General features: G+C 43.3%; 1 protein-coding gene across 14 annotated transcripts in view; it reads right to left on the bottom strand.

The window, feature by feature from the left end:
* The window catches only part of PTPRT (protein tyrosine phosphatase receptor type T), a 1,064,810-nt gene that overhangs the window by 367,118 nt on the left and 669,757 nt on the right, over positions 1-27,935 (bottom strand). For all 14 annotated transcript variants that reach the window (XM_023251232.2, XM_023251237.2, XM_023251233.2 and 11 more), the window contains exon 9: positions 20,523-20,632. In XM_023251232.2, the coding sequence (XP_023107000.1) occupies positions 20,523-20,632 (110 nt within the window). The remainder of the gene's footprint in view (positions 1-20,522; positions 20,633-27,935) is intronic.

Raw genomic sequence — 27,935 nt, 5'->3', positions numbered from 1 at the left:
GGTGGATGTGGGCCAAGCATGGAAGCAAGGAGAACAGCTGGGTCGTTATTGCAGTTGGGGCAAGAGACGCTGGTGGTCACAATTAGGGTGGGAAGAGCAAAGGCAGAGAAGGGGGTAGGTGTCAGGCACAAGTTGGAGGCAGCATTGTAAAGACTGCTGGTAGGCTGTGTACGTGTATTTGCAGGAGAGGAGCACAGGACAAAAAGCAATCAGGGGTGAGCCTATTTCATACCAGGGTCCTCCTCTCCCCATCACACATCACAGTCAGTGATTTGGTTACCAACTGGCTGGAGTCATCATTATTCTCCCCACTCACAATGAAGGTATCAGGCCCCAAGAACGGCCCACACAACAACCACCCAGGGGCAGACTGGATCTATCTTTTCTCACGTGGTTCGAAGTCCCCCGTCCTTTCCCATCACACCCCCGTCCATCCTAACCTTTGGAACTCATCCTGTGCCACACACCTCACTGGCCTCGGCCTCCATCCAGCTAAGTCTCTGTGCTCACAGCCCTTTAGCTCAGATGGGGGTTGATGCGACGCACCATGAAAGGTAAAGGTCAAGAGGCTATGTTCTTTGACATCACAATCGTAACTCTGGGAAGTTATCTAAAGGAAATAATCTGAAGATGGGAAGAAAGCAAATGCATGAAGATGTTCACTAAGGCTTCATTTATAAAGGAGGAATACTGGAGACTGTCAGATAGGGTGGTTACATAAATTGTGGTAGTACCACCTGATGGGACATCGTGCAGCCATTAAAATGCTAATAATGTCGTAACTATGATATATTTTTAAGTGAGATAAAAGCATTTAAAATCATAGAGGTGTAATAATTACAACTGCATAAAAATTCATATGCATATAGACGGGCTAGCAGGAAACGTGGAAAAAGAAAAATGTGAGATTCTGAGTAATTGAAATTATCTTCTTTTTCTATTACTATTATCATGTTTTATAAATACAAACTAACTTTTTATAACAAGTCTAAAGTTTGTGCTAAACTCCAACTTAACAGGTCCCTATGGATCTCTATTCCTTTGGCATCTGCTGAACTACCCAAACGTTATCTGGATGTGGGAAGGACCAATCTCAAAGGGTGCGCGCGCGCGTGCGTGCATGCGTGCGTGCGTGTGTGTGTGTATTTTGCCCCAAAATCATTTTTGCTGCTGCCAAATCAGTGGCTCTGGATACTCAGGCTTTTCCAAACCTCAACAGAGAAAACCCTGCTTTCCTCTGCCGGAATGCAATGTCACAGGTATACTTTCTCTTGTGCAAACAAAAACTCTCAATTTACTGATAGAGACTAGACAGAGCCAGGATTGCAGCTTTCAAGGTTATACCAAAGGCAATGCTGCCCCAGGACTCCCATAGGTCAGGATATGTGTTTCCCATCAATGGATCGCTGAGCCCCTGGCAAAAAGCACCAGGGTTGGTAACTGACAGTTCACATCTCCTGCTCTCTTCACCTGAACAATAGTGGTCTGATGGAATTTGCAGGATGGTAGAAGGGGAATGCTGTGTCTCAAAAGCCTCAAACAGCAAGCAAGATGACCTGATGAAGGCCTAATCTGAGAATGTTTTTCTCATTTGCACGTGTGATTGAAGTTCTGGCATGATGAACTGGTGTCACTGGATTCAGGGTCTATGGGGATGATGTAGCAGCCACTGGACCACGCCAAGTGCAGAGCAATTACAGCAAATTGCGGTGCTCCTGGGCAGGGCAAAATAGACTTTGTCAGCGCAGCCACAGGAATACTTTTTTCAGGTGAGAACACAAATATAAAACAATCCTTGGCAACATCTTTCTTCCCAAGACATGAATGCAGGAGGGAATCTAGGATAGCATCAAGATGTATAGGGAGAGGGTTCTAGTAAAAATCCTAAGCTAAAGAAAGGTATGTATCTGTGATACGTGCAGAGAGAAACAGATATGGACTAGAAGACAAGGGGTAGTGAGGCATTTTTTTTTTCTTTGCCATATTTCTGATCTTAATTAACTTACTGCTTCAGCTAAGACTATATAGATCAATTTTGGGAGAAAAAGAGAGGCCAAATAAAGTCATGCACTTGTCAAACATTCCTTGGGCATCCTCTGTGTGCTTAGCACTGTTCTAGATGTTGGGGAAACCTTGGTGAATAAGACGAAGTCCTTGCCTTGAGATCTAATGACACACACCTGCATGGACCCGGACACACACACACCACTATAATGCAATGACAAATACACCCCAGAATATTGCATGAGTTGCACAAAAACCAGTCGGAGGAGGTAAGGGGCAATCTTCCTGAAAAGAGGTAATGATTGGGATGACTGAGAAGCAGGCATTACCCCCAGCAAATGGGAAGTGGGTGAGGCAGAGAAGCCTTGAAGACAAAGTATTCAACGTCCACAAAGGTACAGAAGCAAAGGACAGCTTCTGAAAGATGCTGCTAGAATATAGACAGAGAAGCAGGAGATATCCAGACAGGAGACTAAAGAGACTGTGAAGGTCGAGGAGAACATTAAAGAGTTCACACTGTGTTCTGCTGGTAAAAGGCTATCCATGTTTGCTGGCCTGTGTGTTTGATGGGTTACTGTGGAGTTCTTGGGGAGGGTGGATCTTGGTAAGATGACCAAGCACAGGAAGACCTAGCAGGTGATGGAGGCAGGAGTCTTGGAGAAGCTGAGGCCCCAGCCAGAGCTGAGGTGGGGGGGATGGGAGGCAGTCCAGAAAGAGTTCAGCAGCTCTCAAACCTGGCTGTACAAGGGACTCCTTTGGGGGAAGGGCTTCAGTTCTAAGTACTGTCTGGCCCCACCCCTGAAATTTCTCATTCAGTAGCTTTTTGTTTTTCAAGTTCGTTCATTCTCTGTGAGAAAGTACAAGTCGGGGAGGGGCAGAGAGAGAGGGAGAGACAGAATCCTAAGCAGGCTCTGCAAATCAGTGTAGAGCCCGATATGGGGCTCAAACCCATGAAATGTGAGCCAAATTTGGATGCTTAACTGACTGAGCCACCCAGGTGCCCTGATTCAATAGCTTTAAGGAGGACCCAGAACTCCCGGTCTTTGCAAAACTTTAGGGATTGAAAGCTCATCCAGGTCTGAAAGCAGCTGATTTGGCTGGTCAGTTCTGCTCTCTCTCCTGTCTCTCCTTCCCCCTTCCTTCCTTTCTAGAACTATCTATTAACCACTTACTATAAAGCAAGAATGTATTCAGGTTAAAAAGTACCCCAGCAGCTGAGGACTGAAGCAAAAGGCCTTTCATCCTGTTATGCTTCTGGAACAGAAAAACCTGTACATCCCCAAGCACCAATGTGCAGACAGTCCATGCCGCGGGATTCCAGAGACTCTAGTTAGAGGAGAACTGCTGTGAGCGCCAACAACCATTGCTTCGGGGCTGGACTTGCTCCACAGAAAGTGCAAATTGAACATGGTCACTGGGCTCTCCTGTCAGCATGGATTAGAGAAGGCGTCATCTCATGGCCCCGGATAGGCTTCCCTTGTTACTTAAAGACAATAATTGGTTTGAAGGCGTGAAACTTCAGGAGCTGCCATGGGGAACTCTGCCCATTTTGACACTGCTCTGCAGACGTTTGAAAAGGTTTCATCTTGTTTTTGTTTTCAGAACTGATTTGGAATGGGCAACTTTTCTCCACTATTGAGAAATATTATGCCAATCTGCTTTCTGCAACTTTCCTTTGGTATTGACATACCAGACAGTGCATATTTGTGTCAGAAATTCATGTCAGAACCCTCCCAAAGCCATCGGGGCATGCACACCATTCAGATGCATATGACAGGGGAGGGCCAGGGCTTTGCATACCTCTGTTCAGCTGCAAAAATGTTCAGGCTGAATGGGATCTGCAAATAGGATCCTGATGGTGAAGTCCCCTCTGCTGAGGGTCATGAAGCCTCCTGCTCCCAATCTGGCCGCACCTGCTTTCTCCCATCCACCGCCCTGGGCCAGTCCTTGTCCTGACTGAGTGTCACTCCTCAAGGATTTGATGGTTCTAGATGGGAAGTCACAATGCAGGCTGGAAGATGGTTTCAGGCCCATGATGGTTCCAGACCTCAGTCTCCCATTTTGTCCCAAGGCTGCCTCTTTAACCGCTCCCCCCCCCCCCCCCATCTGCAAGCACATGGCCATCCCACTGAGGTGGACTGATCATGACTGGGAGATGTGGATTAATCCCATGATTATTTATTGAGTGCCTTGGGAGAAAGCAACACGACTGACGAGTTAGGTGAATGGATTTGTAATCCAGCAGGGTAGGAATCTAGGCTTGGTTTAGCAGTTGTGTGATCTTAGGCAAGTTACATCCCTTCTCTAAGCCTCAGTATTGAACGGAGATAATGATCCTCGCTTTGAAGGGTTTAAGGCTTGAGGTCAATAACATGATGAGAAGCACTGAGTGGTACAGGGCACTGGTAACAAGGGTCTCAATGGGGTCCCAGCAGGAAACAGATAGGTAATTCAAGGACAGTTTAATAAAGGAACGATTTACACTGTAGGTGGGGTGAAGGAAACCAGGTATAGTGCAGAAGGGGGAATTTAGCAAGGGAGCAAGGGTAGAGGAGAGAGCAGTTTCCAGAACACGGAAGGTGACCTTGAGAGGAGTTGCGACGTTCCCCAAGGGAGATGGAACAGAGATGACCTATCCCTCCCCCACTCCCCTCCTTCCTCTATCTGCTGCAGAGCACTCCTTTGTTGAACACAAGGTAAGAAGACAAGGCAGCTCAGTGATGTCTGAGATTCAATCTCCTGAGAGCAGGCAGAGAAGGCTGGAGAGACCAGGAGCAAGACCTACCATATGCCAGGTTCTGGGAGCTCAACAGGGAACAAAATGTGTCCTTGGAGTCTAAGAATTCTGAGCCTGGTTGTAAACAGATACAGAAATAAACAATCACAGTGCAGGGCAATAAGTGCTAGAGTAACATAACAAGCAGGAACCTCTCATTCAGGTGGTTCAGAGGAACAAAGTGTCCCCGGAAGGATCCTTGAGTCCTTGAGAGTGCTGAAGTATGCACAGGCTTCCACTGGGCGAAAGAAGGCTTGGGAAGGAGCCTCCAGATACAGGGAAGGCGGGGACATGGAGAGTGTGGTGTGGCACTTAAATAAAGCCTGTGGATTTGGGAAAGTGGGTACAGAAACAGGACAGGATGCCAGGGAGGCCAGCAAGGGGTGTCATTCATAGAGGGACCTGTTGGTCAAGTTAAAGAGGAGTTCAGAAACTATCTTGAGAGCTGCTGAGATTTACAGCTGGACTTTAAACAACAGAGTGACTAATAAGATCTGTTTTTTAGAAAAATGCCTTTGGTCACTTTAGGGGAGAAAGTATTGGTTGTGATGATCCAGACCCATAAGGAGTGGCTTCTGGGCAGGGGAGCAATCTCACTGCATGGTAGGGAAATCCAGACATAGCACAGGCACGGTGCAGGGAAAGCATGTTTCTAAAAAATGAGGCTCCCAGCAAGTGTTCCTAGCATGACAGAAATTCCTGGCCAGAAGATAATTCAGTGCTGTACTTGTCAAACTTTAATGTGCATTGTAATCACTTGGGGTCTTATAACAATGCAGACCCTGACTCCGCAGATCTGGGAAGGAGCCTGAGATGACATTGACCAAGAGCTCCCATATGATGCTGATGACAGAGGCCACACTTTGAGTGGCGAAGCCTTCGGGGCCAACCAAGTGCTCTTCTACAGATTAGCTGATTGAGGCCCTGGGAGGGCATGACTGGTGGTGTACAGAGTAAGTTGGTGGCAGAGCCTAGAGCAACCTAGCTTTGAGTCCTCCAGTTTTGAGTTCTTATGGGGCCCCCAGCACCTTCTGGGAGACTGTCAGAGGCCAAGCACTTTACTTGTTACTCAAGGGCAAAGGGGAGAGGGAGCCAACAATGAGTCGATGAAGGAAGAGTGTTTCTGGCACGTCCTTGGAGAGTGCAAATGGATCTGCCAACATGTGTGATGAGCTCTTCACACATCAGCCTGCTCTGAGGGTATCATGAAAGCTGACATAAATCTCTGGTGGGCTGCCAAAGGCCTGCTTCTCAGACAGAGTGATTGGCATAAAAGCACAAGACTCAAAACACACGCTCACACTGGTGCAATCCATTTGGAGAACAATATGGTAAGACATATCAAGAATTACACAAGTGTTCATTCTATTCAACCCTGTAGTTTCATGTGGGGGAATGTCTAAGACAGAAATACACGGAATAGAGGAGGAAGAAAACCAGCCACGACACTGAATGGTTACTGGGTAGCTATGACGGCAACAAATATCTAATTCTTACAATAGTCCTGATTGTAAGCTTGAATACCGCTTCTTCTATATGCATTAAATTTTTTTTTAAGAACATAACTCAATTTCAGAGAAGTTAATTTGCCCAAAAGTCTTCAATCTAACAGGTTATATTCAAACCAGGATTTGAATCCAGGTCAATCTGATCTGAAGGCCATGTTCTTTCTACCATCACACAACACCATCATGTGCATGAGATTCATCACCATGTTATCAGAAATACAGATGACAGGAGTGGAATGGGTAAGTAAATTAGGGTGTATACACTCAAAGGGAAATTATGCAGTCATTAAAAAAGATAAGCTGTTTCTATGATGCTATAAAAGCATCATGATTGTGATAAAATGCTTAATGAAAAATTATGATAGCGAATTTTATGTAATTATATAGTTAGGTAAAAGATGTATGCATATTAAAGATAAAATATAAGGAAAAATAATTGTTGTGCTAGGGGAAGAGATTGTATGTGATATTTTTCTCTCATACCCAAACTTCCTGTCATATTGTTAAAAGAACTGGCTGGGAATGGTAAGATTATGGAATACATGTGTTGGTGAGGACTTCCTAGGGCAGATTATACACATAATGTCCTTAAGGGAAGTTCCAAATAGTCCTGAAACCACCATGCATGCTCCTGTCTTCCTGTGGCCCTGTGTTTTAGTGAGAATCTTGAAAACACTCCAGATGACTCACTGAGTGTTGAGTTTCTCCCCTCTGGCATCTTCCTCAGGAAGGAAGTCACAGTACAGGTGCCTTATCCCAAGCAGCAGCGACATCATTAAAAAGAACTGCCTTCCACAACTGCAGACAGTACATTCACACAGTGGGTGAGAAAGGACAAAGAGGACCATTGAGCATCACAGATGACATGATGCGAACCACCTAGAGCACTATGAGGGAGGGATCCTGAGGCCATGTTAAGGTTCAAGGGAAGAGTGTGGCCTGATTGATTACTGATGTCTGCCATGGGAGGCTGGGGGCACACACATGCCCCACATTCACCCCCATTTGTTAGGAAATAAGCAGAGACTTAAATTTGAAAACAAGAAAGCAAATAGGACTACCCCTTCCAACTTCAGGTTTACAGATTTCCACCCCAACTTGTACATATTGTTCTACTCTCCTCCCTTAGATTCATTCTTACTGAATGAAGAGAGCTATCATTTTGAGCGTATTTCTATAATCAATGGAAGGCATGTGAATGGCTCTGCTTGTTATGGACAGAGCTACTGAGAAGGAAAAGGAAGCAGAAGTTCAAACTTTGCTAACCAGCTGTTTAAAGACATCCAGGTCATTTTTAGCATATACCTCAAATCCTGTCTTACATTCTAGGGAGATCAGTTAACACACCCCACAATAGACTGTAAAATACGGTCTCTGTACTCAGGGGATCAGAAAGCCATTAAATGGGATAGTTAAGTAGATTACATTGAAATTGGAAAAATATTTGACATAGTGAAAACCCAAATTTTGCAGTGTAGTCATAATTATCCAAAAGATGTAATTGCACAAAGACAGACAGAAAGAAAGAAAGAAAGAAAGAAAGAAAGAAAGAAAGAAAGAAGCCCATGTGAAATGGTTGGTGTGTGAAGGCATGGGAATGGGGTTACTTTCCTCTGTCTCCCTAACACCATGCAATGTTGTTATGTATATAATGTAATTAACATTAACAAAGAATAAACTCTTTTTAAAAAATCAAGCCATCACAAAGTATTTAAATATTTATTACAGATGCTGTCTTCACTTTGATTCAAGTTTGGAATACAGTTTTTTTTCATTCAACAAATACTTACAGAGTGCCTACTTTATGCCAGGTTAGATCCCTAACCTTGACAAATTTACCTAGTGAAAGTGGAGTTCTACATGTTAAATGTAAACTCACTGGTCACTGGAACCTCATGTAGTCTATAAAAGGTTATTATACGACTTAGGACATAATCTTACGATTTTGTATGGTCATATTAGGTTATATCTGTGAGTCACCTGATGTCAAGAGATAGTTCTACCACCATTATACCTTAGCCATCGAAGGGAACCTTTCCAATTTTCACTCATTAAAAAAAAAAAAAAGTTTTGAGCACCTACTGTTTTCCAAGCACTGCATAAGGCACTGAGTTCTCCAGTGCTGAGTAATATAGATGTGATTTCTGCCTTCGGGGCACTTACAATACAGGAAGACACATTCACAAATAAATATACAACACTTCTGAGTTGTGATGTATGTTTTCAGAACAGGAAAGCAGTGCTAGAGAATAATGGTGAGTGGGTGGAGTCCTACTTTAAGACTGTTAGGGAGGGCCTTTCTGAGGACGTAGCACACATGTTGATTCCTATCATGTGAGAACGGGTTAGCCATGGGAAAGGAGGTGGAAGAGCTCTCTGCTGACTGAGAACTCCGTATGCACGGAGCCTGAAGCAGGAGGGAACCTGGCATGTCAGAGGACATAAAAGCCAGTGAGATGGGAGAGAGAAAGAAAATGCAAGATGCAAGGTCTTGGAGACCTAAGCTGGTAGTTTAGATTTTACGTGGAACACATTATTCTCTGTAGGTAAAATAATAAGACCTTGGGAGACATTAAAGGAAACTTAAATATGGAGAGATTTAATATTGTAAACATATCAATTACCACCCATGATGTTCTATTGTTCACTGCAATTCTGATCAAAACTATCACAGAGGTTTTCATCAAATTTGGTAAGTGGATTTTAAGATGAAAAAGCCAAGGGCAGGAATAACCAAGATGTTTCTGAAATGAGATGAGGAGGAGACAGTTCTGTCAGAGATCAAGATTAAGTGTGAACTATCATAATTATGATTGTGTGTGGTTGAGATGCATGGTGGCCCATGGGACAGAGAGCTCAGGAAAAAATTAATGCATGTAAGAAATTCTGGTCAATGTTAGATACGGCCGGGAGGATCAAGAAGGAGGCAGGGCTATTCTCAAAAGACATGGGAAAAGTGTTTATCTATACAGAAAAAAATGAACTTTGCACCCCATCTCACATCATACATAAGAATTAACTACAGATAGACCAAAGACTTAAATTCAGAATGCAAAACTAAACCCTGTTTGGTTCCTGTTATTAGGAACATAGCGAGGGAATAATCTTTATCACCTTTGTTTAGGGAAGAGCTTCTGAAGGACACAGAATGTGCTAACTAAATATGTAAAGACTGACAAAATTGACTCTATTATATAATTAAGGGCTTCTGTTATCAAAAGATACTTTATAGGAAGTAAAAAACATCAAGTTACATATGTAACTGACAAAATTGCATCAACAACATATAAAGGACTACTACATACCAATAATAAAAAAGATAATCCACTAAAAAATGGGCCAAAGACATGAATAGGTATCCCATAGAAAAGGAAATACAAACAAATGATAACAAATATACAAAAATATATTCAACTATTTTAATAATTGAGGGAATACAAAGCAATGCAATGAGATGCCATTTTATATCTATTTAACCGGCCAAAATTTATAATCCTGACAATACCAAATACTGGACAGGATCTGGAATATAGGAACCCCTATACTTCGCTGACATGAGTATAAGTTGGTAAGACTAGTTTGGATATAAACTCAAGAGAAAACCTTGCACATTTGCAATAGGAGATATGCACAAGGCTGCTTATCACCACTGTTGACAAAGGCAACATCCTGGAAGCAATCCCAAATGCCTACCAGAAACTAATGGATAAATGCACTGTAATATCTTCACACATTGCAATATTAGACAGCAGTCCAGATGAAAGTGCTATGGCTGAACCCATCAATAGAGATGACTGTTAGCAACATAATAGGGAGTTAAAATGTTTCCAAAGATTATATAAAACTTATAATCTTTTATTAAAGTTAAGACACCAATAAAATAAAATAATGTGCCTTTATGGAATGCATAGAAGTGGTAAGGCTATATTAAAAGGAATCATGGGGGCGCCTGGGTTGCTCAGACGATTGAGCATCTGACTCTTGACCTCAGCTCAGGTCTTGAACTCGGGGCTGTGAGTCCAAGCCCCGCATTGGGCTCTATGCTGGACATGGAGCCTATTTACATACATAAAAAAGGAATTATATACAAGATTCAGGATAGCCAGGGGAGTCAGGAGGCTGAAATGAGAGGAGCTCATAAGTAGATATAAGATACTGTCAAAGTTCGGGATGCCCTGGTAGCTGGTAGGTTATTACAAAAATGAAATCACGAATAAGTACAAAAGAGGGTCACACGGAGACCAGTGAGGAAAGTGTTTCATGAAACTACAAGTAAGAAGAATTCAATTTTGGGCACCCAAGTGTTAGGTCAGAGCAGGAAGGATCCTCTGAATCTATCTGGTCCAATTCTCCCAGGTCTTAGATGTAGAAGCCAAGGGCCAGGTAGGGAAAGGTGCTCACTAAAAATACCTTACTCGGCCATGGCAAACTAAAAGTCAATCTTAAATTTCCTAATTGCATGATTCACTATTTGACTTGAAATGAAACAGACATGCTAAAGTTATGCATAAAATAAAAAGAAGCCCAAGAAAGCAATGACCATTTTTACGACCTACGTTTTGAAGGGCTCTGAAGGAGACCGTGTATGTATGTGTGCATGTGGGCTTGCTTGCATGCAAATATGTGTGGGTGCTGTACGTATGCCTGCGTGTATGGAGTCCATAACGATGTAGGCCAAGGCTCTGTCCTTGGGTGTTAAATTTTAAGAAACTACTTTTCTCCTAATGAAGAATGAAGCGAAAGTAGTCAAAGAAAAGGGGTCCTTAGCTCAGAGTGAAGGGAGGAAAGCAGAGGCCCTCTCCTGAGGCCAACGAAAGCATAGTCTTTGCATCACAGATCTGAATTCCAGCCTGCAGAGATTTCAGAAGGCAGGCTCCAATGTCCTGATGATAGATGAGAACTTGCAATCACCCTTCATTTGCGTTCCAAACACAGGGCTGCTCTGACCAAAACAGAAATGAAAGAGCCAGCCAGTTAAAAGCAGCAAGCCCGTGATGTGCTGCCCAGTCCAGGTGGAATTGCAACAGGAAGAACAAGGTAAAACACGCGAGATGAAAAGAGAACAGCTTAGGATGTTTAAAGAGACACTTGGCAGCTTAGACACCGCCTCTGGGCACAGCTTACTGAAAGGACCATGGAGCCAAAGAGAGGGTTCCATCTCTAGCTGCGTGGCTGTGTGTGCAGCTGTTCCTCTACAAGGTCCTGTGGGCACACAGTGCGTCAAAACACAGCTTCCCTGCCAGGTAAGGAACACGTAAGGAGAGCGTGTGCTGTGCCAAATGCGGAGCTACCCGGTCACTGCCTTCCTTCCACTCTCCTAGGACAACAGTAAGTACTAGAAATTAAGTTTGACCTGCGGATCATTTTTTAACTCAAAATTTTCCTTAAGAGAGGAATTATGGCAGAATGGTGTGAGAAATGGCTGGGAGCCTACTGAAATAAGAGGGAGTTTCTCCCATGACGTTCCTATGGCGTGGATATGAGGTGACCTGGGAGAAAACAGACCGAGCCCTGTGTCTCTGGTGTCTCCCACAGTTAACTCTCCAAAGAGACAGAGCAATTCCGAGAATGCAGCTGAGAATATGGGTAGAGCCTCACAGAGACATGCAGACAAACGCATAAGTGTATACGTGAGTACACGTGCCAACGTATAACCACATAAGCACACACATACATGCTCCTACGCACACACACCAAGACAAATATACCCCCAGAGGCACACTGCGGGAACATTTTCCCCGCAGAAACTTCAGTTTTCTTAGAGCTCAACGGAATGATCAATGTTTATTGTAAAAGCCTTCCTGCTTGCCAGGAGAACATGCTTTGCCGTTCTGTAGGTAACAAGCGCTATGCATCTGTTGATTTCCCCACTGTCACGTTACCTGGCTCCATCACAAACACCCAAGTTGTAACAGAAAAAAGAAAGACCCTGAGGCAACTATACAGGCACTCCTGATATTCCACGAGCGGATGACAGGCAGCTCTAATGGTCTCACTTACATAAACGTAACTTACTCACGTCAGAACACAACTTCCTTTCCTTCCAGACTCTGAGTGCCAGAAATCATTCTTTTCAACCCACAGCCATTTCTGTTGAGACACCTGTCGACCTGCCTGTCAGCCCAGCAGACCTGTGTATGGCATCTACCCAGGGACGCCTGCATTATTCAAGTCTCTGGAAGAGAAACACCCTATGGAGGGTGAATGATGGGCTGAGGGTTAGGAAAGATGGCTCCTAGAATCCCAGGGCCCTGATTTTTAAGATTTAGAAGAAGCCCCATGGGCAAAGCTGACTTTTGTGTGTGTGCGTGTCTCTTATTAATCTCATAAATAAACAAAAGAACTAATTTCTCCCATATAGGGGAGGGGGAAATATTCATAGGGTAAGGTTTGTGCTTGACTGCGCCATCAGAGTTGCAAGATGCCATTGGTAAGAAGCAACGGAATATGGACAGACTGGTACAGCCCACTGTACCTTCAGTTATCCCACAAACTGTTTAGCAACCTTGAGGAAAAAAGGCCAATGCATCTTGAATTTGAGCCTTATCTGGCACCAGCCTGTGCATGATCGACTTGGCTATAATATAACACCAGATAATGCTGGATTCTGGCAGAGAGGAATGAAGACAGGGGAAGACCAGAGTCAAGACTGTGTTTATTTAGCTGGTATTTGGCTAGGATACCATCTCAGAGTGAATTTACTGGATTCATTTTATGCAGTGTTTTTCCCCAACCCTAAATGTATGTTAGAATTTCCCAAGGAACTTTAAAAAAAATCCACATGGATAAAGACTCCTCCCCAGAGACTCTGATTTATTTAGATTGCAGTGAGACCCAGACATCCATCCATCCACCATCCATCCATTTATACAGCTACCTACCTATTTATTTATCCATGTTTTTGGGCTCTCAAGGCATGATTCTAATCTTTAGCTAAGCTTGAAAACCACTAAACTTATTAGGCAAAACTTTCACCATTACCCCTTGTTAAGATAAAGCACAAAGCCACACATCTACCCAAGGAGTATTTATTGAACATATATTATGTGCAAACGTCTCTTTTAGGTCCTGAATACACACTGAAAAGCAAAAACAAATATGACCAAAAGCAGATCAAGACCAAAGGCTGTCAGCCTGGAAACAAGGGAAGAGCCATCAACACAGTTCAATTCTGAAGGTCATATGCAGGCAAAATTCCATCTAGCTCAGGAGAGCTCAGTTTTTTGTTTCATTCAGCTCTTCGACTGATTAGATGAGGCCCACAAACACACTATGGAAGGCATCTGCTTTATTCAAATTCCACTGACTTAAGTGTTAACCTTATCCAAAAAACACTCTCATAAAACTATCCAGAATCATGTTTGACCTGATATCTGGGCACCATGGCTTAGCCAAGTTGACATGTTAAATAACCATCACAGGGCCTATGCCCTTATGAGCCTCCAAGTCCCATGGGTGACGATAAAGCACAAACAACTTAAGTTCAGATTGTGAAAATGGTATGAAAGAAACAAGCAGGCTGCTGGATAAAGTGGATGGTGGAGGGGAAAAGCCTCTTAGAGGTGAATAATAGGAAGGAGATAGTCATGAGAACTATAAAGTGACACATGCTACAGGCAGAAGAAATGACATCCACAAAGCCACATGAGCCACAGAGATCTGGGTGGGTTTGAGAAAATGCTAGAAGGCTAGAGGGGCTGGTGCACAGAAAGCAATGGAGACAGGGGCAGGAGATGAAGTTAGAGGCAGGCAGGCAGGCAGGCAGGCAGGCAGGCAGGCAGGCAGGGGCCAGACCATTCAGGCCCCCAAAGTTAAGACGAAGCCAAAGCAAGAAAGGTACGTAGTTGGATTTACCTGTTGAGATGTTCTGTGCGGCAGTGGAATACAGTGGAATAGTGAGAGTGTGGGTAGGGAGGTCCTGAAATGTTCCAGGCATCAGATGAGTGCTCAGAGCAGGGTGTTGGTGGAGATGGGGCCACGTGCCCTAACCTGTGTCTGTTTTGACAGGAGAAGCCATCACACTTTCTAGAGCATCGGATGTGTGGCAGGTGGGGAAGAATGAATGATTCCCACATTTCTGGCTTAAACAATTCAAAAGAAACAAGAGCTTTTTTTTCCCAGTTAGAGCCTGGCTCAAGTTATACCCAATAACCGCCTGCATTATGCAAATTGTGTATCCTAATTAACGTAGCTCCAGCCTGAATTATGCAAATTCTTGCTTTGGGCTGTGTTAGTCACTTCCTCCTATACCACCTCCTGCCCATCAGGACCACATTCCATCACCCTACTGCCTCTCTGTGGACCAGAGCCACTGGACTGTCTGGGGAGAGTGAACCCTAAAAGGCCACTGTGGCCAAGCCAAAGGACAGAAGAAGGTGTGCCTGCACATCCAAACTGAGCCTCCTAAGGGCCTCCCCATCTGAGAGCCCACTCAGGAGCCCATGCAAGCGTCTGGCCCCCTCTCCCCATCCACGTGCACCCACTCCGATTGCCTGAACACTTCCCCAGGCTCAGCCTTCCTGAAATGTGCTCTGATGGAATGTGGATTTCTGGGGCCCGTGCTTTTTGCTCAGATCAAATCCAACCATCTGTATGCTGGAAAAATATTGACGACCCTCTGGCCTATTGTACCGTTTAAAGGCGCTCCCGCATGGGAATGCCGCCTTGTTTTATTGGGGCGAAGTCTGTGTTTTATTTAACTCTGAACGCCAGGCGCCTAGAATAGCTTGCAAGATAAATGTCAATCAACTCTAGCATAATCAAGACACCCATTCCTGCCTCATTAGGGTCCTCTCGTTCTCTTTAAGCTTCTCAGATTTATACACTGTAATTAGAAACTTGGTGATTCTGACTGCTCTTACTGGGAAGCTTCACGTGTCTGAATTTTAAATATTTTCACACTTCGTTAACCCAGTTGCTAGTGTAACATCTTCTGGCCCAATTCCCACACTGCAGTTTTTATTTTTGGACAGAGACGAGAACAATTAATAGAATTGAAACACGTATTGATTACTGTTTTTCATGAACTCTGAACAGCTTGTCTCTGAATGATTTTATTGAGGAGCTTTTAAACAACTGGCTGGATTGTTTCCTCCATGACCCCGTTCTGGCTGTAAGTCCCTGTCTGCAGCTGTGATGGTCTGTTTTGGGTGAGCTGTGTTGTTCATGAGAGTTCAGTGACAGTGGGAGAGGCCACATTAACCCTCATGTCCAGGCCCTGGACTGGGGAACCCTGATATCTTGGTCAGACCCAAGCAGGGCTCTGGAAGAGGCTATGGGAATGGCTTGATCTCCACATTCCTGGTGAAAATATTCAGCCCTCAGGTCCCATGTGAGCAGGAATATTACTCAGTTCATTCAGTGGCCATGTTCTTCCTCCAAGGAGAGCTTCCTGGGTCTAGGCTGTCAACTTGTAAAGTGTCTCTTAGAACAATGCTTCTCATATGTTAACATGGGCACCGATCATCTAGAGATCTTGTTCAAACACTGACTGTGATTTAGTGGGTCTGGGCTGGGGCCCGAGATTCTGCATGTCTGATATTGATCTGCTGGTTTGTAGATGTGAGGCCTTTGACACTACTTAACTCTGGGCACTGTCACTCTGTTAGGAAACTGATCACAGACGCATACTCTGTACATCCCACTACAGTACAAATCCCCAAACATATGAGGCCATGGTCTAATTCATCCTAATACTTCCTGCCACAGTGAAGGGGAGGCTGGCTTCAGTGGGCTCCAATGACCACTGGGAGCCCCCACTTAGCAGGCAGGGAGACAGGTCATGACTGCTGGAAAAACAGGCTGTGCCATAGCCCTGGAATAGCATTAGGGTAAGGGCTAGAATCCCATTCCTTGGGGGAGGCACAGGGTCTCAAGGTCCATGGCTTCAGGGAGCCCATCAAGACATGAATTCCCGACTGAAAGAAAGGTATCAAAGTCCAGGTTAGCAGCAGCAGAGAGGCAGATGTGACAAAGCATTCCAATCTTCCACCTGGCTAGCTGAGTCCTCATTGAAAAATCATAGGTGATGGAAATGTCCTTGCCTCTGGCACATTTTCCAGATGTCTCCAAGATGCCTGTGTACCTACAGCCCACTAGTCACACAAAATCCAGTTGCTTTTGTAAAGAATGTAAATCTGATTCTTTTAGTCCTCTGCTTAAAATCCTCCCAGGGCTTTCTATTTCTCTCAGGATAAAGCACAAACTCTAGGAGCCCTGCACAACACGACCCTGCCCACACACTTTCCATATGCTCTCATCATCATGATCCCCCTGCTCATGAAGCTTCAGTCACTCTGACCTTCTTCCTATTTGTTAAACATCCCAAAGTCATTCCTACCCCAGGGCCTTTCCACTAGCTATTTTTCCTTCAAGTGTCATCACTGCATTATGTTCAAAGACTCCAGTCATAGGCAGTTTCATATTGGAGAGAAACTCCAAAATGAGGTATAAACCTTTGATTTTGTGGGTTTGACATAGATTTATTTTTCTCTTGATTCTTACCCATTGAAGCCCAGAATAATCTGACACCTTCGTATTATAAGAGGGGACTTAAGCCCAGAGACGGAATGAGACATAATCAAAGCCACTCAGATTTGGGGCGCAGAACTGTCCAAGGATAGACCCAGAGGTTGTGACTCAGACTCATGGGAAAAGAAATTTAATTATTTAAACTTACTTGAACCTACTACACTGAATAATATTTCCAGTGTTTACATAGCCATAACCCTCCTTTACTGCACCCACTGCTCCTTTTTTGGCTTTTGACTTTGTCAAGTCCAAGGTTGTATACAGGAACATACAGAGAATCCTAGACTTCTCTTCTATTTGTGTTATCCTATTTTCCTTTGTCACAAAGTACACTTTTTGAGACCAGAGGAGGGTGAGTTATAATTTATGGGTTCCTCTCTAGAAATTACAACCAGAACCTAATTTTAAAAATCAAATTGGTTTCATCTAATTAAATTTGGAAATTGCCTCATAAACACATACTCTGTTATAAATGTCTTGGAAAGCAAGGTCTCCTGCTTACTATCTGGGATGGGAATGGGTTGAACCCAGCGTGGAAGGGCCTCCCTGTCTGTCTCTGCTTAGGAGGACATACTCGCTCATCAATTGCTGAAATTTTCTCAAGAGTAGTGTGGTCTAGAGCAGTGCTTCTCAAACTCTCACGCCCACATGAATCACCCAGAAAATCTTGTTACCAGGAGACTCTGACCAAGGTGGTCTGCTGGGGCCTGAAAGCTGCATTTCTCACCAGCTCCCAGGTTATGCCAATGCTGCCGGTCCACCGACCACACTGAGTAAGGGGCAAGGCGTCGGCACTTGAACTCAAGACCCGCGAATCTGCCATCTCAGCTATGACCTTGGTCTTCACACCTCAACTCTCTGGGTTTCAATTTCTTCATTTTTATGTACTGTGAGAGCTAACATTCATTGATGCTATTTCTAAACACCAAACACAGCATTGAACATATATGTATGTGTACAAATGAATATAAATGAGAAGCTCCTTGCTGTACCCACGGTTACAATGGCAGAGCTAGAGTTCAGAATGAAGCTGTCTGACCTCAAAAGCCAACATTCTTACCTTCGGAGGTCCCACTAGCCTCTGATGCACATGGTCACAGCCACGTTTATGCTCAAAATACAATGACCTCAGCCCATGAACTCCTTGGCTCCCTTCATCGCATCATCTAAGATATTTAGCATATTCCCAAAAGGTGACCTCCAGAGCTCACAGAAAAGTCAGATGGCTGCAGCCTTCCATCTCTCACTCTCTGTAATCACAGCACAGGAAGCAGCTGAGAAGCCAACTGAAGGTGTCTCTCCAGAGCTGTGTCCAGGAGAGCCCATCACAGAAATGCCAGCATCCCCGGTGACTGGTCTTTGGAAATCGACAAGGTACAGGACTCACACACAACTGAGAAGGGTGCCCTGTACCAATCTGTGCCCACCATCGAGCCCAGAGCTCCAGAGGTCTCATATGCTGAGACCTCAACTTCATGGAGCTGCTGCTTGAACAGGGTGTATCACTCACAGCTGGGACCGCTCCCTTGGGCTCTCTCCACCCCATCGTCCCTTCTTCTCACACAACAGCATGAGCGGGTTTCCTAGCCCATTCCATGCACACATCAGAGGAGGCAGGATACTTCCCAAGTAAGAAATTGGTCTGTGCAGGGATATGACGTCCCCTGCAACATGGCCCAGCCCAGTGGTTTCCAAGTGCAGCTGGGTACAAAGACTATAGGGCCTTTTCAGGACAAAGTTGTCCTCAATTCAAGGCAAAAAGAAAAAATAAGGAGACTCATGAGTTATTCATAAAGCTAAATTTATTCAATTTGAAGGACTGCCTTTTATTCTGAAATTATGTCCTTTCTGTATTTTTGAAGTTATGTCTTTTATGAAATGATGTTAATAAAAAATGGTAAAGAACTGGATGTTGGTCCTCCAAGCCTTTTGAAATGTTACTGGCCTGTGAATTCCAAAAATCTTGAACATCTGGCATAGAGAGCCATTTACATAACAGCACCAAGTGAGCGTGTGAGCGTGTGTGTGTGTGTGTGTGTGTGTGTGTGTGTATGCGCACGCGATGGCAGCTTCCACTTCACAAAGAATGGCAGGTAGCTCTGAACTGACGAGGCTTTGTTTCAGCTGAGTTTTTGGTCCCTCTCTCCCCCGCAACGAGGCACTTCTGAACATGTCCTGGGCAAGGTGGATATGGTACCTCCCCGCCCCTAGCAGCTTCCCTCAGGAAGGAAGCTTCTCCCAACCTTGTGGGCCCAAAATGGAATATGATACAGCTCTTCTTTTGAGGAAGCTGGGATTTGCTGAGTGAAGGCATTTTCTGAAGGTGTTACACTTTGTACATGATGGATGGTTTTCTCCTTCCTCAGAGAGCTCTGAGGTCCTTCCAGGTCTCTCTAGAGAGCTTCTGTGTCCATCCAATTCATTCTAAATATTTCTCCATCACCAATACTCTTTGATTTCCCTCTCTTACGTGGGGATATTCTTTCACATCTCACTCTCAATACCTCAATACCTCTCAGTACCTTTCTGCATGAGCTCTCAGGGGCTGCAGTGCATTTCAGCCTGGGGATGCTTGTAACCTTTCCCACCTCAAACCCTCTACAGGAACCCTAATGCAGCCATTACCACTCTCATCTTATAGGGGAGCAGCAGGCCTGGAGAGAGGAAGACCCTGAAAAAGGTCATGAGAGACCACAGCGGTGCTACTGGGATGCTGGGGGCCATCATGCAATACCACAGAAGGGCTACTGGGATGCTGGGCTCCATCACGCGAGACTCTGGCATGTGGGACTTCATCACGCGAGACTCTGGCATGTGGGACTTCATCACGCGAGACCCTGGCATGCAGGGCTCCATCACTGCAGCTTTGGCTTCCATACCCTTCCTTCTGCACTGCTGTGGTCTCTACTGCAGCCCGTACCACAGTCTCCCAGCATCTCAGAAGATTCAGGGTGGGGGGATAGTCAACCTTGACGACATCTCAGTACTTGAGTTCAGCTATATCAGCCTCACTGAAGTTTCACTGTTTTTGTTTTGCAATAGACTTCTATACAGTTTGTTCTAAGTTTGAAAGTTTTCAGGAAGCCACATTGTGTTGGCTTGATGGGTACCTTACTGTCCGAGGAGGTTCTGCTCCATCTCTGATATGATGTCATATCTCTGATAGGATAAGGCCCTGCTAATGCTGGGAGGGGAGCTTCTGATACCATCACCTGAGTAACAATAAAATATGCTGTGGCCAAAGAGCAACGTTAAAACTTAAGAATCACGCACCCCCAGGGCAGAGAATGACTTCGGGATTTTTTTCTGGAAGCCCAGAAACTAACAGGTGTAGGATGAGCATCATCCGGGTGTTGTGGTTTTCCACATAAAGTGAACTATAACTACTGTGTGCTAGGCCTGGGTCTTCTGGGCTCTGCTGGGACAGTCTGCCTCCCTGAGTGCCTACTCCTTTCTAAAGAGATAAATAACCACTTCAATGTGTGGTGTGTCCAGTCTTCTGGGTCACTGGGGCTGTCAAGCTGCTCATCTGTATGACCTTGTGTTGTCTTCTCACTGTATTGTCTGAAACCTTTGGGTAAGATGTGTCTTACTCACCTTCATGCCCTCACTGGAGCCCTGCACCCAGTAGAAATTTTACAACTTCAGGCTGAAGTCAATTGAATGAAGCCAAACCAAGAGGTATAGCAAAGGGGTCTTCTTACCTCATACAGTGTGATGACCCCGTTGGTCTCATTGGGAGGTTTCCACTGGATGTAGATCTTCTCCTCAAAGGGCCCTCCTTGGATAGATTCTAGGGGAACAGCTCCTGGAACTACAGAAGGGAAAAGGAACTTGATGGCACCTACCATCTCATTTCCCCAGCCCCACTGAATTAGAACAGCAGTTGGCCAAGCTTTCCTGTAAAGGGTCAGATGATACTTTAGGCTTTGTGGACCTTACAGTACCTGCTGTAATAGCTCAGCTTTGTGCTTGTAGCACAAAACAGCCACAGACAATCCATATACAAATGGGCATGGCTGTGTTCCCATAAAACTTTATTTGAAAGAAAAAGACACTAGACTGGAGTTGATTGACCCCTGGGCCATAGTTTGCTATTCCCCCTCCCCCAGGTGACCAAACGGCTTTTTATCTGCAGACTAAGCAAGTCTGTGTTTGAATTAAACCTGAGCAGTGTAGGGAGGACATCAAGAGGCCCCAGCCCTGCCATCAGGTAGGATTCTAGAATTAGACTCTTGCCTTAGGATTGGTAACTGAGGAATGCAAAGTGAGCATCACTACCATCTTCCTGGACCTACCAAAGAGTCTCCAACTATTCCTCAGTTTCCGAATTGCTGAACCCAACAGGATCTATGTGTCTTGAAACCACACCAATTAGAAAAGTCTGTTTCACTCCCAGAAGGCAGCTAGTTTGTCTCACTACTGAGTCTCTGATGCCTGGCACATGGTAGATGCTTAATAATCATTTGTTGGTTGGTCAAGCAGGTGAATCAATGACCAATGCCAGCATTTTGCCCAAATGAGCAAAACCTTTCCTGGGAGGCTTTTGAACCCAGCTCAGTCTTCCTGCCAGCACCTTCCTGCTGGATTCCAGCATCATTACGATGGTCCAGAAGATGCTGAGCCATAAAATAAATGATTCTCCAAACTTCCAGTTATAACCCCCCAGGGAGTCATGAATTCATGTAAATCATTACTGGATCTATTTATATTTTGGCATTATAAAAGCAGGTACTTTTACTAAGCACTTACTCTTTGATCAGAATTTTACATACATTATTTCATTTAAGCCACAAAACAGCTCTGCCCAGGATGTATTATCTCCGTTGTGCTGATAAGGGAACTGAGGCTAAGAGAATTAAATAACTTGCTCAAGGTCATCCGGCTCTTAAGTTGTAAAGAGGGAACTGAACACCTGTCTATGAGCTTCAAAGCATATACTCTTAATCATCATGGTACGCCTCTCTCGATATAGCCTTGGCCATATGTTGCAATCAGTTCCCTATTGTTAAATTAAAATATATTTAGTTTTTCTCATTACGGACACGATACACAGAATTTGTTGAATATTAAGAATATACAAAAAGGGTAAAAAAAAGAAGGAACAAAATCACTCAAAATCCCCATATCTGGAGATATTTTTCCCGTATTTTTATGCCTATGCAAATACATATGTTATTTTTAAAAATTAAACTCCTACCATGCATATTGTGCTATGACCTTCTTTTATCACTAAACAAATCACGGGTTTTAAAAAAATCCTTAAATGTTCTCTGGGGCCATGCATTTTAATGCCCCATTAGAGTCACATTATTGGGTATTAAACTTGGTCTGAGGGGTACAGGGGTGACTCAGTCAGTTCAGCATCCAACTCTGTATTTCAGCTCAGGTCATGATCCCAGGGTCATAGGGTCAAGCTCTGAGTCAGGCTCCAAGCTGGACGTGGAATGTGTTTAAGATTCTCTCTCCCTCTCCCTTTGCCCCTTTACCACATGTGCATGCACACACATGTAGGTGTGTGAGTGCTTTGTCAAAAACAAAAAAAGTTGGTTTGAATTTTTTATAGGTAACACTGCAATGAAAATTCTTATAAATAAGTATTTTCATGAAACTCTGCAGATCTCCCTAAGATAGATTCTTAGAAATTAATCTATTGGGCCAAAGTGGTTGAACTATTTTATTTTTAAGGCTTTTGACACATATTGCCAGATTGCCTTCCACAGAGTTTGTACCATTCTGGGTTCCCCCAAAAGAAGAACACGACTATTCCCAATCCATGCCAACACTATTTAAAAAATTAAGTGTATGTGTGTGTATCCTTTTTAGAAAACTGGAGAATGTAGTTTTTTTTTTCAGTTTAATTGGCCATTTGCATTGACTCTTTTATGAACACGCTCTTTATAACCTGTTCTCATTTTCCTCTATGGCTCTTCATTTTTGTCCATCGTTGTCTTACGGTTTGTAATTACAATCTGTTTTTAAGGATATAAGCTTCTTTTTGCATGAGTTACAAATATTTTTGTCAGTTTTTCATTTGCTTCTTGAATCTTTTAGGTAAGTAGAAGCTTCTAAATCATCAGATCTGATTGCTTTCCCTATCTATTCATCCTTGCCACAAACATCAGGACTTTGAGGTAAGGGCACAAAGTACTGGGAGAATTACAAGCAGAGAAATCTAGTCTAGCAAGTCAGGATATGAAGAGGAAAATAAAAGTTGGTGGATTAGAAGTTCCTAGGACAAAAGTGGGGGGGGGTAGCTGTTGGGAGTGTGGTGGGTTGGCTCTGTGAGGGCCACAGTGGAAGGAGCAAGGCCCTCCTGGGGAGAAAGGATGGTAATGGTGGTATAGAAAAGAAGCTGATGGTGCAGGAGATTTGCAGCTGCTGAGCAAATGTGATTTGGTTGATGGTTAAGGGTGAAACATGGAAGCAATGTGTCAAGGATAGACCCCAGCTTGTCTGTTTTAGACACCTGGAGTGGGTCACAGTGCTGTTCACAGAAAGAGAGTCTTACAGGAGGGCTAGTTTAGGAAAGGGAGCTGGTGAGTTTTGGGATGTTTCATTTGGGGTGTGTGCAGAGCAACCAAATGGCAACGTTGAGTAGCAGCTGGATATACAAGATTAAGCAACTGTGTATAAGGGAACCAACAAAACAGGTCCAGGACTAAGCCAAGAGGAAAACTACCATGTTAACAATCAGGAGGAAACAAAGAAACTGAGAAACTGGGAGGCTACGTTCAGAGAGGCAAGAGGCAAACCAGGAAGGTGGGCTGTCAGGGGAGCAGCCAAAGGGGGATCCAGAAGGGTCGGGTTCACAACGACAGAGATGACTGAGTAGTCAAGGAAACTACAAACTTAAATTTGCCCACTGAACTTAGTGTCTTCAAGGTTACCTGTGACCTAAGCAAGAGTAATCTAGAGGGGAATGCTGGCCTCACAGCCCTCCTGCCATGGGCAGAAGAGAGCGCAGAAGGTGAGAGACCCTGCCCAGACAAGCCAGTGATTTTGGCCTCCAGGGGACTGATGCAGCAAGAGCGGGGATGGGAAAAGGAGCACAGCAGCGCCCCCTTCCAAAGGCTGGAGAGGTTTTGGCAGGATCACAGGCAACCGGGAAAAATCCAAAATTGAAGTAAGCGGTGGGGTCCGGTCCTGAAAGGCAGCAATGGGGGTGGGTGGAGAGGAAGCACCTTTCCCCTCGTGAGAGAAGACAAGATGGGAAAATATGCAGGTGCTTTGGAATGGAGAGCTGAGGTGTCCTCGTGGCTCCATTTTCTTGAGAAGTGAGGGTGAAACCATCTACCAACAGTCAGGGATTAGGAGAAGATTTAAGAGCTGCAAAGTGAGCTGAACGGAGAAATGGAGATGCTACTCTTAGCAAGGGTCTATCCAGGGGAGGTTAAGACTGAGTATCAAGCAGCTGGCATTCAGGCCACCTGGTCTCCTCCAGTATTTCCAGTTTAGAGCAAATTCCCGTTCTCACCCCGGATCAGAACAAGAGTCATGTGTATTATCTTCTGCTTGATTTATTCCCACTTTCTTTTTGAACCTAATTTGTTGATCCATCTGGAATGTATTCTATATATTGCACGAAATAGAAATCTCACTGTAGTTCTTTACGGTTTTCTTAGAACAATTAGTTGACCAGTCAGAACTTTCCCCAGTGATTTAAAATATCACTTTCCTGGCATGTTCAATTATTTTATATCCTGGCACATGCTGAGTGGCTCCCCGCTCTATTTCCGAGTCACAGCCTCTTATTCTGACAGTATCTCTCTGTTGTGTTCATGTAACATGTTTTAATAGTTGACAGAACAAGTCCCTTTCTTTTACTATTCTTCTTTTGCGAGGTTTTCTGGGCTTTCACTACCCTGTTGTTTTTCCAGAACACTAGAAAAAGTTTAAAAAACTTCAAAAATGTTCCATCAGAATTTTTATTCCAGTTGTATTCTTCACTTCTCTGAGGGACAAATGACACCTCTTTATAATGAGCCCTCCCATCAGTAATGCTGTACAAATCGTCATTTATTAATGCTTCTTTTTATGTCCCTTAGTCAGAAATATGTTTTTAAAATTCCTTACACATTACATTTCTAGGACTTTATTGCTTTTCGTCATATTATTTTTGACTCTATTAAAAAGTATCTCTTATGAAATCTATCACAGACAAAAGTACAGGTAATGAACGAATAGTTTATAAAATAATTACAAAATGAACACACATATACCAACTATCCCCTCTAAGAAACAAAACATCACTGCATCACTGAAGTACCCTGTGTGTTCCATACTGCTGACTTCTCTCTCCCCATCAAAACAAAAACAAAACAAAAAATATCCAAACAAACAAACGAACAAAAAACACCCAGTCAGGTACTAGCCAGGCTTTATGCTAATCATTCTACTTTTATTTGGAGTTACAAATATATGCATCTATCCCAAGATATCATTTTGCTTCCTCCGGCTTCATGACATACATATGAAAGTAAGTCTTTGTATTAAATGATTTGCATTTGTCACTCAATATTGTTTTGATATTCATATCAGTTGATACAGGTAGTTGTATTTCATTCATCTTATGAATATAGTCTTATTTATTTTGTCATTCTGTAGATGGTGAGATGTCCTGTAGATGGATGATAGGGCTTTTTCTCAGAAGAGCTATCTTATGACATAGTGCCTATGAATATTTTTGTATGTTCAGTTGAACATTTTTAAGAGTTCACTCAGGTATACCCAGGAGTAGGATAGATAGACTAAGGGTATAAATGTCTTCAGCTTTACTGAGTGAAGTCAAATTGTTTTCCAAAGTGGCAGTAGCGATTTATATTCTCTCCAGCAATGTTTTGAAAGGCCCTCCTTCTCTAAATCCTTACTAACACTTAGTACTGCCAGATTTTAAAATTCTAGACCATCTAGCAAACATGAAATAATACTTCATTGAGGATTTATTTGCTTTTAGCTATTTACTAAAGAGGCTGAGCACCTTTAATGCTTATTGACCATTACTGTCCTTTTCTTATTGATTTGTAGAGGTTCTTTGTATATTCTTGTTACTGATCCTTTTATTGGATACATGTGTTATAAAAATCCTCTCTTGGTTTGTCTGTTTTCCATTTCTCTTTATGTTACCCTTGGATAAAAATTAGTTCTTAGTTTTAATGTAGTCAATTTTATCAGATCTTTTCTGAAGAAGACAAAGACAGGCTTAGTAACTTAATTGTAGCAATAATTTCACAATGTGTACATATATATATGTTGTTGTACATCTTGAATATATACAATTTTACTTATCAAATATAACTCGATAAAGCTGGGAAAAAAAGACAGACTTAGATGCTGTCGGTGCCACACCCATACAGGAATGCTTACTGCAAAATGTTTGTTACTCTACTTGAAGGCTGTGAAAGCAAACTTGTCTCCACATAGGGCAAGCGAGAACTCTCAGAGAGTTAATGCCCCTAAAACAATCTTCAAGCAATGGAAGATACGAAATTCATAGATGAATATCGTAGTTCCCTCACTACTTGATTGGATTAACTCTGAGACATAGTCTATTAATACTTTCCAAACTACCTCCAATGAAAGTGATTATTATTGTGTTGTCGTAGTTGTTTCCAACCCACAGTGGACCAATATTACCATAAAATACAAAACCACAAAAGAATAGCAAAATTAAAAAGTATAGGTAAAATTTAAAAACAGAAAAATGGAAGCCTCTCCTTTTAAAATACTTAACCTCTATTTCTGTAATTATCTTGTCACGGACCAGGAAGAGTTTCTAATTCACTGCTGGTCCCTGGACCACACCTGGAGTGGCACTATTCTAAAACCCAGTTATTCACAAGGTAATTTTTTTAAGTTTATTTTTTAATATAATTTATTGTCAAATTGGCTTACATACGACACCCAGTGCTCATCCCAACAAGTGCCCTCCTCAATGCCCATCACCCATTTTCCCTCTCACTCTCTGCCCCCATCCACCTTCAGTTTGTTCTCTGTATTTAAGGTCTCTTGTGGTTTGCCCCCCCTCTCTGTTTGTAACTACTTTTCCCCGTTCCCTTCCCCCATGGTCTTCTGTTAAGTTTCTCAAGACCCACATATGAGTGAAAACATATGATATCTGTCCTTCTCTAACTGACTTATTTCACTCAGCACAATACCTTCCAGTTCCATCCACATTGCTGCAAATGGCAGGATTTCATTCTTTCTCATTGACAAGTAGTATTCCATTGAATATAAAACCACATCTTCTTTATCCATTCATCAGTTGATGGACATTTAGACCCTTTCCATAATTTGGCTATTGTTGAAAGTGCTGCTATAAACACTGGGCTACATGCATCAGCACTCCTGTATCCCTTGGGTAAATTCCTAGTAGTGCTATTGCTGAGTTGTAGGGTAGTTCTATTTTTAATTTTTTGAGGAACCTCCACACTGTCTTCCAAAGTGGCTACACCAGTTTGGATTCCCACCAACAGTGCAAGAGTGTTTCCATTTCTCCACATCCTCACCAGCATCTGTAGTGTCCTGATTTGTTCATTTTATCCACTCTGATCGATGTGAGGTGGTTTCTCAGTGTGGCTTTGATTTGTATTTTCCTGATAATGAGTGACATTGAGCATCTTTTCATGTGTTGCTTGGCCATCTAGATTTCTTCTTTGGAAAAGTGCCTATTCATGTCTTCTGTCCATCTCTTCACTGGATTATTTGTTTTTCAGGTGTTGAGTGGCCAACTAATCTTTAACAAAGCAGGAAAGAGCATCCAATGGAAAAAAGACAGTCTCTTTAACAAATGGTGCTGGGAGAACTGGACAGAAACATGCAGAATGAAACTAGATCACTTTCTTACACCATACACAAAAATAAACTCAAAATGGATGAAAGACCTAAATGTGAGACAGGAAACCATCAAAACTTTAGAGGAGAAAGAAGGCAACAGCCTTTTTGGCCTCAACCACAGCAATTTCTTGCTCGACACATCTCCAAAGGCAAGGAAATTAAAAGCAAAAATGAACTACTGGGACATCATCAAGATAAAAAGCTTCTGCACTGCAAAGGAAACAATCAACAAAACTAAAAGGCAATCGACAGAATGGGAAAAGATATTTGCAAATGACATA

The sequence above is a fragment of the Felis catus genome, chromosome A3 (genome assembly GCF_018350175.1).
Source record: "Felis catus isolate Fca126 chromosome A3, F.catus_Fca126_mat1.0, whole genome shotgun sequence".
Taxonomy (NCBI): domain Eukaryota; kingdom Metazoa; phylum Chordata; class Mammalia; order Carnivora; family Felidae; genus Felis; species Felis catus.
The sequence above is the reverse complement of the archived record's forward strand: the minus strand, read 5'-3'. Positions and strand labels throughout refer to the sequence as shown.